Below are 14,375 nucleotides of genomic sequence, written 5' to 3'. Positions count from 1 at the left end.
TATACTTATACTATTTTGCTACTTCTACTATTTCTACTATTTTAGCAACACATGGCAATGTATTATTGTGTTCCGTGGCGTGCTACAATGCAGGTCAGTTATGGAAGTGCGTTAGGATGCTATTCTAAATAAATTGCATTGTAAATGAGCCCTAACTTCATATAGTATATTAGAGTAGTGTCCTCAATTTCTTTACCCAGAACTTTTCTTCTAACTAATCCTTTCCTACCAGTAATTCATCCATGAGAAAGGCAAAAATGTTTTTTTTTTTCAATTTGCAGAGGGCAGGGAGGAGTCAGAACTTGGTCAAATTTCCCTTCACTTCCTGTCACACCAGTACTAGGTATGAGGGAAATAGGTATACCAGGACAGAAAGAAATAGGCAGCAATACAAACTTAACAGAATGTTCCCCACTTTAGAGAAAGTGTTTTTGTTTCAGCGTTCATCACTTACTTTTCCTGACACGTGTCATAGGTAAAAACTTCTTCAGTGAGGACAGTTAACTTACAAAAATAGGTTTTGGTTGGAGATGAGCTTTAACCAGATTGACGGCCGGTGTTCTGTCAAATTCTCCAACCCGTCAGAAACTCCAACTACTTAACTTCCGGTTTCTTTAAACCAGCAGTAATTGGAGTTTTTGACGAATTGGTGGTTGGGCACAACATCAGCAACCGAAAATAGTCTGGTGCAGGATATTATGAGCAGAGATTCTTACTCTGCTCCGATACTAGCCAACAAAATGTCTGCCTCCGAGGCGACGACAACTTTGTGCTTGTTAGCTGCTGTGCTCTCAAAACAGCTCAATCTTCCTGTACCGGACTCTATTCAGTTGCCGGTGTTGTGTCCAACCACCAGTTTGTCAAAATCTCCAATTACTAAGGGTTTAAATAAAGCAGAAGTGACGTGGTTAGAGTTTCTGATGGGTTGGAGAAATTGACAGAACACCGGGCAGTGGTTCTGTTATCCTGACTGGGAGTCATATGACGTCCAGCAGGATAACATGCTGGCGCGTGACTGCGGGGGCGTTCAGCATGGCGATTGGAGGTTCTGTGTGTCAGTCTGACACACTGCGTCTCTGATCGTAGTAAGGAGCCTCTGACAGAGTAAAATGTGTAAAACCACAAAGCGCTGTGACAGTTATTTAAGAAAAAATCCAAAGATCCAAAATTCAAATAAATGTGAGGCTGATATCAACAAAAAGTGTTCAGAATCACTCAAATAAATAAATAAATTAAGAAATTGAAGCGCTTCACTACGTGATCAATGATAATTAAATAAATAATATGACCCCCATACAAAATTCATTCAGCAAATCTAAATGATGTGCAAAAAGGATAATGTGCAAAAAATAGCTAAAAATGTTGTGCAAGAAGAAATTTATAGCTAAATGCTGACCACACGTGTAAAAAAAATATAATAAATAAATAACTAGTGTCTCAGTGTGTAAGATTCATCAGTTAAATATAAATATTATTAGAATGATATTAAAATTATTGGCCAAACTACTGATACACTTAACAAATAAATAGATGAAAAATAAGACAGCCAAGTCCAGAAGGAAAATGCAGGAGAACACTCACAATAGTGCCAGTATTTAAAAGTTCTACAATTGCTTTAAAATTGCTTAATTGGAGTGCTTGTTAGTCAATCTTGAATGACAATGTTGTTCAGCTCCAACCTCATCAGATGTAGTATTCACCACCAGCAATCATAATTAAAGCAGAAAAAAGAAGAAAATATTTCATTGCGCAATGCTCCATATAAACGGTATACCAGCAAAAACTTGCTATGAGAACCACTCACGTGCGCCCATTGTTAGAAAGGCATATGCAGATGTATTAAGCAGTCAGCCGCCACGGACGAGAGCAGAGTCGCTGCAGTACACAGCCAGATACTGACAGACAACACAGTGCGTCCTAGGCTCCTCCCACGTGTTGCGTCACGGTCACGTGACTTTTTCAAGGAACAAGTCACGTGACCGTGACGCAACGCGTGGGAGGAGCCTAGGACGCACTGTGTTGTCTGTCAGTATCTGGCTGTGTACTGCAGCGACTCTGCTCTCGTCCGTGGCGGCTGACTGCTTAATACATCTGCATATGCCTTTCTAACAATGGGCGCACGTGAGTGGTTCTCATAGCAAGTTTTTGCTGGTATACCGTTTATATGGAGCATTGCACAATGAAATATTTTCTTCTTTTTTCTGCTTTAATTATGATTGCTGGTGGTGAATACTACATCTGATGAGGTTGGAGCTGAATAACATTGTCATTCAAGATTGACTAACAAGCACTCCAATTAAGCAATTTTAAAGCAATTGTAGAACTTTTAAATACTGGCACTATTGTGAGTGTTCTCCTGCATTTTCCTTCTGGACTTGGCTGTCTTATTTTTCATCTATTTATTTAATAAGTGTATCAGTAGTGTGGCCAATAATTTTAATATCATTCTAATAATATTTATATTTAACTGATGAATTTTACACACTGAGACACTAGTTATTTATTTATTATATTTTTTTTTTTACACGTGTGGTCAGCATTTAGCTACAAATTTCTTCTTGCACAACATTTTTAGCTATTTTTTGCACAATATCCTTTTTGCACATCATTTAGATTTGCTGAATGAATTTTGTATGGGGGTCATATTATTTATTTAATTATCATTGATCACGTAGTGAAGCGCTTCAATTTCTTAATTTATTTAGCCTCTGACAGAGGCTTCTTACCACGTGATCAGCTGTGACCAATCACAGCTGATCATCGCGTGAACCAGTGCCCACCACAGTGCCAATCAGTGCCCAGCAGTAACACCTGTCAGTACCTCATCAGTGCTGCCCATCAGTGTCATCTATTAGTGTCCATCAGTGCCGCCTGTCAGTGCCAATCAATGTCGCCTATCAGTGCCCATTAGTGCCACCTATCAGTGCTGCACATCAGTGCCGCCTCATCAGTGCGCATCAATGAAGGAGAAAACTAAATTTTATGACAGAAACTAAAAAAGATTGGGGTCTTTTTTAGTTTGTTTAGCAAAAAATAAAACCCCAGAGGTGATCAAATACCACCAAAAGAAAGCTATTTGTGGGAAGAAAATGATAAAAATGTCATATGGGTACAATGTTGCATAACCGCACAATTGTCATTCAAAGTGCGACAGCGCTGAAATCTGAAAATTGTCCTGGGCAAGAAGGGGCGAAAGTGCCTGGTATTGAAGTGGAATTATTTAACTGCCCCGTGGCAAAAAATCTTTTCTTTTTTTTTTTTTTTTTATGCAGTTAATATAGATAATAGTATTCAGTATATACATTTATGTGCAGACCAAGGTGTCCAGTAAAATTGAGAGATACAATCCATGTATCGTTGAAGGGGGTTATTACAGCAGTCACCGTGTATTTTAAGGCCCAATTCACATGATGCCGACTCCGCCAGGAGTACGACTGCTCAGCGGGGAATCTGTCCGCTGATCCCCGCTGAGCAAGTGGATGGCTTGTCTGTGTCCACTCTGCTTATGCAGAGCGGACACAGACACAGCCTGCTGTCTTCTATGGGCAGTCGATGTAAACAGACTGCCTGTTCGTTTACACCCGACGACCATACGATCCAGTACGCCACATGGATGGGGAACGGATCCCCCATCTTACAGATATTTGCCAGCACACCATGGATCAACAGAATAGTGTCCCCCATCTGTCTGTTTTTGGAGTATAGGTTCAGATAGGATGTTGCCAGGTGTCAATGCATACATGCACATTGACACCCGCTCCATAGAGGGCAGCAGATGGTCTGATTGGATCTGTCTGTTAGTTTTTTTAGGTGGACTCGATTGGACCATCTACTGCCCTCTATGGAGCGGTGGGTTGTCTCCCATGTGAAAGAGACCTAAAGCTTTTTATCAAATAAAAAAAATGTTCCTGTAACTACTTAGAACATATTAGAGTCAGATTTAAATTTATTTAGCTTTTTTTTTTATAGTCTACTGTATTTATTTCCACCTAAAGTTGGCTATAGACAGATTGAAATTCAGCCAAAGTTTCTTGTTGGCGCTGGCATCTTCTACCTGGTTTCTTCCAGGTGCCAGGCTGCAGCCATCTGAATTGGCCAGCGCAGGATAATGATCACAGCACATAGGCGCTGTGCCGGAATGTAAACTAAGCTGCACTTGCACAGCTCAGCTTACATTCCAAAGAAGACTGCGAGCTGGCAGGTAGGTTTCTTTTTTGCAGCAGCAGCTGTAGGGATCTTCCCACATATCCAGGTGTTTACATCCCTACAGGAAAGGATGTAGGGCCCTAGATGCAGACTGTCCGCATGCAGGGTCTTGCAATCCATGCCGGAAAGCAAAATGTGAAAGAGTACAGCATCCAGTAATTAAAGCTACTTCCAGTGAATGAAGTAATGTACATGTCTGTTTGATAGATTTAATGTTTATGCACCTGTTTCCAGTTCACTGGATCACTGCAAATTCCTTAGATCTCATTACGTCTACTATTTCTATAGCACACAAGCCTAAACAAACTGACATTCTTTGTTTCTCTAGCATAATTTAGGTTTTTATTATTTTTTTTATACCTCAGCATAATATTTTACAGCTTTCGATTGACTAGACATATGATGCTCTGGGGGATTTGAACTCGGTCCTCATAGCTTTGGATGACTGCCAGCTTCAGGCATCCAATTAGTCTGCACCTTCATACTGTTGTGCTGTCCAAGTCTGTCTCGTTCGCTGCACTTTTCTAGGTTCATCTTGGCTTTTTTTTTTTTTTTTTTTTTTTTTTTTTTTAGGGGTGTTGTCAAATTTGAAATCCTTAAAAAAAGGAAACCATTTGTTAGAAAGTACCACAAAATAATAGTAAGGGGAAAAATTCTCATGACCAAGAGGCGGGAAGGGCTGGGAAAATTTCCATACCAATTTCCCATGACCAGAGACTTTACTAAATGTTATATTTCCCACATACAGAAAGATTAGGACATTTTCTAGTGTTGTTTGACAAAATGGCTATGTGATAAATGATGACATACTTGAATGTTATAAAGCACAAGAATTAACTACTGTATGTCTGAATCCTAGTAACCTTGACATTTAAAAAGTGGTGAATGACAAGAAATCATATATTACATTTGTTTATATTGAAATTATATTTTATTAAAGTCACGTGGTTTTGATTTATCAGACATTAACATATAAAAAAAAATTTCTCTTTAATTATGAAATTCCTGATCTTTAGTCAGCTTAACATCTTTTATCTTGTTTTATCTTTCGGTGCTACATCTTAGCAACGTAGATCCCGCTGAATAAAAAGAAAGGATATTAAACCCCATCACACTTATTATATTATTGAAAATAACATATTTAATAAGCGTGCGCTTGCCTATGTATATCAATGTGGAGATAAAATGTTTAGATACACAGTCCGGACACCCCTCACCCTCTCCTTGAAAATACATGGTTTCATCATTTTGATCTTAATCATACCATACAGGACACGGGGATTGATTCTTAGACCATGAGTTGTATGCCACTACCTTCAGATGACACTGGCAAAAGCTTTTCTGGGACTATCCCCCAGTATATCCATATAACTCCCAACTCCATGAGGCTCCAGGAGCCTTTCCTTGTTGGAGAAGATTTTTTTCTATTTTTCACCATTTTTCCTTCCTTTTTTTTTTTCGACTGACACTTCCATCAAGATCTGACTGCCTAATGTCCTATGACTCATTAGCAGTTTCCGGTTCACTTAGCATTGATGTACATCATGGGAACTGTATCCACACTCTGCAGTTATGAGGTTGGCTTGTAATGTTTGCTTCTGGCACTGGATCTTACACTTGGCACTTACCTTGGTACATGGGGCAACAAGTGAGTTAGCCACAAGGTGCTATAAATGTCCAGGGCCATGATTCATTCCTATGGCACACAGACCCTGAAGACTCCTCCAGGGTATGCCCACTGTGTTAGGTGAAGCATTGACCCTAGAATGGACAGGCACAAGGTAACTAATTGCCCTGTACATTTACATACTGGGTCCTGGCCACACATGTCATGTCATGTTATTAGATCATTGCTTGGATTTGTAGTAAACACTACGTTGTATTGTATCCTTTTATCCTATATAATGACTACCCTAACTCTAATGCCCCGTACACACGGTCGGACTTTGTTCGGACATTCCGACAACAAAATCCTAGGATTTTTTCCGATGGATGTTGGCTCAAACTTGTCTTGCATACACACGGTCACACAAAGTTGTCGGAAAATCTGATCGTTCTGAACGCGGTGACGTAAAACACGTACGTCGGGACTATAAACGGGGCAGTGGCCAATAGCTTTCATATCTTTATTTATTCTGAGCATGCGTGGCACTTTGTCCGTCGGATTTGTGTACACACGATCGGAATTTCCGACAACGGATTTTGTTGTCGGAAAATTTTATATCCTGCTCTCAAACTTTGTGTGTCGGAAATTCCGATGGAAAATGTGTGATGGAGCCTACACACGGTCGGAATTTCTGACAACAAGGTCCTATCACACATTTTCCGTCGGAAAATCTGACCGTGTGTACGGGGCATAAGAGGTTATTCACCCATTCTGTCATTTTTGCTGCCAGGAAAACCCTATGGGAGAGGGAATCAAAAAGAAATGAACTGTTCCTACTGTGGACCCAGCCATTTTTGCACTGAATAATCAATCTATTGTTACTATTGAGGGCATTTACTCCTTTAGAGTTTCAGTTGATAGGAGACCCTTTTCAAGTCACCCTTTGCTCTGTCAGGCCCAGCTCTGGAGTCAGCTAATGCCACCTTATCTCTTGCCCAGACTATGGCAAACTGGACTGGAGAACTCAATAGTGAACTGTCTTCTGAAATAGATAATCATATCCTCTCTGCAAGATTACAGCTCTTTCCCTCAACCGTACTGTTCTGTGTATATGCCATGGAGATTCTAATTTGTCAAATCTCCAAAATGTCCTTACTTTCTGTGGACATGCATGTGCATGTGGCAGACCCTTCACTTCAAAGGGTTCACCTTAACCCCTAAAGTGGGGGGGGGAGAACGTTGATTGACAATTGCTCCTGGTTAGAACAGTGATGTCTCAACTTCTATTTTCCTCTGTCTTTCGGGGAGGCACACAAAGGGTCTTGATTGCTGTTCTTTTTCTGTTCCTTATTACTGCCCTTTCCTTCACAAACTGCAGACAGTTTCCCTATAACTCATTGCTGCTATAAAGTCACGAGGGATGATCATTTCTTTCCCTTTTAGGAAGAGTTACAAGGACTTTCCAAATCCTATACAGGAATCCTTGTCCATTTAGGGATGCGTGTCCCACCATGCCCTTAAAACATCTATTCTTTTTGCTGAAGAAGCTAGGCTCCTGTAAGGTCTCCTGTAGACCTTTCACTATATCTCTCAAATGAGAGATTTTCCACCTTTAAGAGCAAACACAATGTGATGGGTTCTACTGCTAAACTATTCACCCATCAAAGTCCTTAAATGACTGCAATAAAAACACCACATTCTGTGGTGCTATTTATTAGATCCTTAATCACACCGTGAACTTTCATATCCCAGGGTGCTTTGGAGACCTTTTACTATAAGACTCCCAAGACTAATTCTTTGAACCATATGCCCAAATGCTAATGTTCACACTTCCTTTCATTTGATCTGCATCCTTCTCAGGCTCTTCTCCCAACCTTGTACTGGGTCTAATCCTGATATCATTCTTTGTCACATTCTCTTTCAGGATAATTTTTTTGTCCCATGTTCGGGAACATGCTTTCATTGGCACCCTTCAGTTGCCCCTCCATTAGAATTTCTCTCAGGTAATGCTGGTGGACTTTTTTTAGACAGCTAGTACCAGTTTTCCTCTACTCATTAAGTGGGGACGTTAGCTCCACTACCTAGAGCCAGTTTAACTCCTTATTGCCATAACACACATCTCCCTGGCTAACAACTCGCAGACTCTGCCTGAGCTCTGTTATGTACTTGCCTCCCCATGTCAGGGTTGTGGCTTACCAAGTCATCAATATTTTTGGACTGATAACCCATTTTGTCATTGCCTTCTGAAAAAACCCAATCTTCTGTATTGGTTGACTTCAGTCCTTACCAGTTTAGTACTTGTTTAGTACTTTCCTTATGCTTTTGATTCCTTCACCAAATGCGGTCTGTAGGTACCCTGCCACTTGCCTCCCACCAAACATCTGGCCCTTGGTGCCCTGCAGGTCTTTGCTCAACCTTGTATACCCTCTCCCTAACACCTTGGCTCCCTGTGCAATCTCTTTGCATGAAGTTGCTCTTCTTTGTCGCCAGCTGTGAACTTCTGTGCCTTGTGTCTCTCTGGGACATTTTTCAGGTACTCCTGTTTATTCAAAGCCCTACCCTTGTGTTCAAGGGGATAACTCCCATAAAATGTCCTCTGTACAAACAGGGCCTTCTTCTCACAATTACCCCTTCCAGCTGTAGTTCTGATTGACTTACCCTTTTTTCTTCTTGGGTGCCCCCTCCTTTTCTAATGCTGCATGGGAATCAAGTAAACCGGAAGACAATTATTTGTGCTTCCCTGGTGCTCTTCTTAATGTCTTCTGTTGGAATGTCATTCTCCTCCTCAAGTCCTACCCTGAAGGCATGTCAGACAATTTACTATTACATATTACTATTAATATCTATGGGTGGGGTCAGGACTGTCATCTATGGATACTTGCCACATCTTCCTTTGGGAACTAAGACCTTTTCTGTTTCTGGAGCAGTCCCTCTAAGGCAGTGGTTCTCAACTCCGGTCCTCAGGACCCACTAACAGGCCAGAATTTAAGTATTACCCTGGGGAGAAGCAGACTAGAATACTGCAATCACCGAGCAGCAAATTATATCACCTGTGATGTATTTCAGTTATCTTGCAAACCTGGCCTGTTAGTGTGTCCTGAGGACAGGAGTTGAGAACCACTGCTCTAAGGGATTCTTCCCTCCTTTTCCAGTTGGCTGGGATGTTAATTTGCTCTTTTCTGCCCCCAGGGAACAAAATCCCCCCTTCGTTACCTAAGACCATTTTCCAGAGGTATTCTTATGCAGCATCTAGTACCTGTTTTTCTAACAAAGTTGCAGGGCCACCACCTGGTTCTCTGTTCACTTTTTTTTCCTGTGGGCCTGTTGCTGATGTTTTTAAAAAGGTTTTGCCCATCCTTTGAACTAATGCTTTGGGATGTCCCATGTCCAAGAATCAATTCCTGTGTCTTGTACTGTATGAATAAAATAATAGGAATTTTGACCTGTAAATTCCATATCTTGGACTACAGTACATGACACAGGTCCCTCTCCTCTTTTCTCTGTTATCTCCATATTGCTTGGGTTGTATGGATACACTGGGGAGCAGCCCCAGCAAAGCTTTCGCCAGTGTCCAATCACCTGAATGTAGCAGTATAAGTCCCATGGTTTAAAAATCAATTTCTGTGTCCTGTACAGTACTCAGAGGTATGGAATTTACAGGTAAATCCAAATTCCTATTTTTTAATTTTGGACAATGCATAAAATCCCTGTATTTTATGTGGGGTTTTTTATTTTTATTTTTTTTTGCAGTGAGATTTCCCAATTCTGGTATTTTCCCTCAATTTTAGGCCCAGTAACCCATAGTCACCAGAACAAATACAGGTAGTGAATCTTCCCAACAGGAGACACAGACAGCAATAAAAATCTGTCAGACCTTCCAACCCCCTCAATACTCTACTCAAAATGAAAACAAAAAGTGGTTTCAGATATGCTTTGAACCATGGGTCTTCAACCTGAGCACCCATGCATTAAACTGATAAATGAGCAAGTCAACCAGGCAACCTGTAATATCAGAAAGGGGTTCCCTTTAAACCATATTTATAAAACATTACTTCCATTCAATCAGTCAGTGCCATTATTTAACATGTTTGGATTTACGGCTTACACAGACAAGCATCTGGCTTGCAGTAACCTCTGTTCAGCTGTGGCATGTCTCCCTGCTTTAAAAGAAACTCATCACAACTCCATAGGAAGCAATGGTTTCCTACAGTAACTAACACTTTTTCATTTTAGTGCAAAGCTGCACATAAGGTAAAAGCAAATCTGTTGTAAATTGCATTTAAGCTGTTTTGAGTTTTTATTTTAGTTACACCAATAACCTTGTTTCACATGTGGCTGTGTTGCGATGAGACTCTTTGAACTACAGTTAGATGTGTCACACAAAAGTCAAAAAGATTTGGGCGCTAACAAATGCTATTTAAATGTTCTATTACTAAAATATCAGGCTTCCTTAGAAAATCAAGATCTCTGCTGTCCAAATGCTGGGCTGACCATGACATGCCAGCACCATGTGATGCCCCCATTATTCAACTTCTGTTCATGTTCTCTCTCATGTTCCCTCTCTGCCCCTGGTTTTTGAGCATTCCCAATTCCACTGTACCTCTCTCAGTTAATGTGTTTCCTGTGTTTGCCAGTTGTTATTTTATGTCTCTCTCACTTTTTGCTTGTTCCATGTCTCCCAAAATGCATGCCTAATGTGGGCCACTACGTGCCTGCTCCTTGCCTCTCCTTTGCTTGTATGCTTCATATTTCTTAATTTTCTTGAAGGCACTATGACCCTTTTGACTTTATTCTCTTCTGACCCCTGTCTGTTCTAATAGCTTCCTGGTTTGTGTCACTCCTGATGCTTGCCTGCTGTATGCATCTCTGAATAATTTCTTATTCCGACATCTTTATCCTATCTGTTTATCCCAGCATTTGCCTGCTACAATCTCATATTTGTCTTTGTGTTCCACCCATTCAAAACGTAGTGTTGCCTTTTTGCTTGAAACAGCTAGCAAAGATCTATAGTATAACTGTATGTTTTAGATAGATCATTTCATTTTGTATGCTTTTTTTGTCATTGCTATGTCCACTTTAAATGAATGAGATGCATTTCCACTTTGTTTTGTGTTCTGTGAGAAGGTCATAGGCGTGCACAAGCGGTGTGCCAGGTGTGGCTGAGCACACCCTAATTTGGGGGTCAGCAACCCATCAATCACAATCCACCCGGCGATCAGGGGCAGGTGACGCGTAGACCTTGATCCTTCCTTGCCCACCCCTGGAATCTGAACAGGAGGGGCAGCATTTACTGGAACCCATCTGTATTTTCTTCCTGCAGCAGCTGAAAGTAGGCTTCTCCTGCTTTCCCTCCCACCAGCATTCAGCTACCACAGGAGGAAAATGCAGGGGATCAGAACCAGTACGGTATATGTCATCCCCGCTGCCCTCCTGTCCCTGTTCCTCTACTTTCTGCTGCCCTGGCCCCCCTGTGTGCTCCTCTGGTCTCCCCCTCTTCCCACAGAGCTGCCGGCTACCCCTCCACTCCTAAAAAAAACACTGACACTGTCCACTGCCCTACTGACACCAATCTCTGCCCTACTGATACATCCACTGCTCTACTGACACAATCCACTGCTCTACTGACACTGTATACCTACAATCACAAGCATTTGTGCAATAGGCTGTGCACACCTATAGATAAGATCTAGTTTACACAGGCTTTTGAGTTTGAAATTAGTTTGGACTTTTCTTTTGTTCTTTTATGAGTCGTGAACACATGGCCAATGCATGATAAATGCATGGCAGATGCATTTCTAATGCATTGTATGCTAATCCCACAATTCATTTTTTATTAATACATCTAGTTTGGTACACTGAGGTTTATATTTCATTGAGTAAAATCTGAAGTTTAAGTCCTACCAAAACTTGACGTTTAAGTGCTACCCTTTTTGCAAAATGAATAACAACTTCTTTTGTCTTTACAGCGGTCTGTGAAAATGGTTGTCAGAATGGAGGACGTTGCATTGGACCCAATAGATGTGCCTGTGTCTATGGTTTTACAGGACCTCAGTGCGAAAGAGGTACTTTATTATTGTATATCAGATATTGCATGAATACATGTATATCTATTTATCAATGTGTATATGCAACTTTTTAGCAGACTTTTAATATTTATTATACTTTATTTTAGTGCCATGTTAGGCTTACGTATTGCAGCTGAATAAGGGCCCATTTACACCACATGCATTGTGGGTGATTTTGCATTTTTGAAAGACTGCATCTGAATTGATGTGAATGACAAATCACATGCCAAAACACTCAAAATGCACAAAGAGTTCATTCAGATTTTATCCGTGTTGAGGTACCGCACTTGCAATAACCCAAGGTTACGCTATTACACTTTTGTGATCCTGCACATCTCCGTATGACTGTAAAAACCTAAATAAAGAATGTTCGTGCATTTTAACCTGTGCAGGAAAATGCATTAAAATTCAGGACAATGCATCTGCCACATCGCAATGAATCCAAAATGTGCTTGGGAGAAAGGAAAGCTAGAAAACAATATTTCAGTTACTTCAAAAACAAAGGCAATATCTGAAAACTCAAACATGTTCTCCTGCTGTAAGGAAAGTAGGAAAACAAGCAAGTTTAAAAGAAGTATCCTTTTTTTCTCCAATGCATAATTGGGCTCCTAATCTACCCATTGCACCCAATGAGAAAGGCCCAAGTGTTTCGTATTGCCACAAAGAAACTAAGGCCACATCTGTGTTTATGGAGAAAACACTACACAATGCCCTCCTAATGGCTCTCAGCATGCGTAAATACAGCTGAATCTTGTAGACACAGCTGTGTCTATGGTTCTGTCATGGCACCAGGCAGAATCTGAACAATTCCTACTGGGTGCAAAGAATGTTTCAAGACAATGTGTCAATTTAAGAAAACAAGACAACAGGTAATGTGTAGTAGTGAATAGTTCACTGTTCTGCTTCACAGTGGGACAATATCAGAAGGAAGCAAGGTTGTAATTCATACCTCTAAAGTACTTTGCCAGTGAACAAATCAATATAAGTCCTGTGATGCCAACTTATGTTGCCATCTGCTAAAGTTGATGACAGAGTAAGTCAAGCAAATATCAAATTACTTAGAGATCTGCTCAGAAGTGCCTCCTAACTGACCTGTAAAAACACAATGTAGTCCATCCAAAGCATTTGTTGTTTCATCCCAGAGTGATAGATGTCTTTAACCACATCAATACTGGGCACTTTCACTCCCTTCCTTCCCAGGCCAATTTTCAGCTTTCAGCGCTCTTTCAATAAGGATTGCGCGGTCATGCTACGCTGTAGCCAAATTAAATTTTTATCATTCTGTTCACACAAATAGAGCTTTCTTTTGGTGGCATTTATTCACAAATCAATTTTTTATTTTTTGTGATATAAGCGAAGAAAAGAGCGGAAATTTTGAAAAAAATTTAAAATTTTCTACTTTCTGGTTTAAAAAAGATCCAATAAAATCTAATTTTGTCATAAATTTAAGCCAAATTGTATTCTGCTACATCTTTGGTAAAAAAAATCCTGTTAAATGTATAATAATTGGTTTGTGTGATCACAGACATATGTACGCAAATGATCATTGGGACATATGATTTTAGTGTTACATATGTGGGGACAGGTGTTTTTAGTGTGTGGGGACAGTGTTTTGGGGACACTATTTATGGGACACTGTGTGTGTTTACATTGTGGGGACACTGTGTTCACCAGTGATCAGTATGTAAAAAGCTGTAAAAAACAATTCATACTCACTGATCACCGGCTGGCTGCAGCAATCTGCTCTCCTCTCCTCACTGACAACTTCTGTGTGAGGAGAGGAGAGCCGATTCTCTAGCAACCAGCTCTTTATTTACATCACATGACGGCTCTGATTGGACACAGCCGTCATGAGATCAGAGGGGCCACTCACAGAGCCCTCCTGCCGATCGGAGATGCGCCGTGTCCGGGTGACACAAGCGCATCAGGATCGCGCCGCTGCACAGGCACGCGCACGTGATTCCCCTCCTTCTGAGGGACGTTCCTGAACATCCACTCAGAAGGCGGAAGCTCCCACCCGGCCGTATATGTGCAGTGGCTGGGTGGGAAGTGGTTAAAAAATACCACTTTCTGACTGCCTAACTGGGAAAATATTTCATGATTTTATGGTATACCAAGGCTATGGCTGCAGCTAGATGCCATAGCCTCGGTACTAAAATTTTCCTCAGCCGCTGCGCTTTCCAATAAAAGTAAGCCGAGTGGCTGCTTAGCCACTGGATCACTTTTGGAAGTGGCGGGAGGGGTTGCAGCTCCCACCACCTCTTTCCAGTGGTTCACGGGCTTACCTGGCTCCACAAGAAGCCTGGAAACCGATCCAGAGGTCATAGAGGTTAGCAGAGGAAAGATGGCCTCCACTCATCTCTTTGAGGCCGTGAACGATGTCAGGACATCACTTCCGGTTCATGGTCAATGTAAACAAGGAATTTTTATTTTTTTTGGAAAGCATTAGAACAATGTGGGGTTTTTTTTTATCTGATGCTTTCCATTGTAGAGGAGAG

At 41.0% G+C, this 14,375-nt stretch overlaps 1 protein-coding gene across 1 annotated transcript in view; it reads left to right on the top strand.

Annotated features, from left to right (window-relative positions):
- Positions 1–14,375, top strand: part of LOC141107789 (fibrillin-2-like) — a 223,829-nt gene that overhangs the window by 95,980 nt on the left and 113,474 nt on the right. Inside the window, exon 6 of the mRNA XM_073598767.1 lies at positions 11,779–11,874. Coding sequence (XP_073454868.1) covers positions 11,779–11,874 — 96 coding nt within the window. The remainder of the gene's footprint in view (positions 1–11,778; positions 11,875–14,375) is intronic.

Source organism: Aquarana catesbeiana, linkage group LG01 (assembly GCF_042186555.1).
Source record: "Aquarana catesbeiana isolate 2022-GZ linkage group LG01, ASM4218655v1, whole genome shotgun sequence".
NCBI lineage: Eukaryota > Metazoa > Chordata > Amphibia > Anura > Ranidae > Aquarana > Aquarana catesbeiana.
Note: the sequence above shows the minus strand (reverse complement) of the source record. Positions and strands in the feature narration are given on the sequence as shown.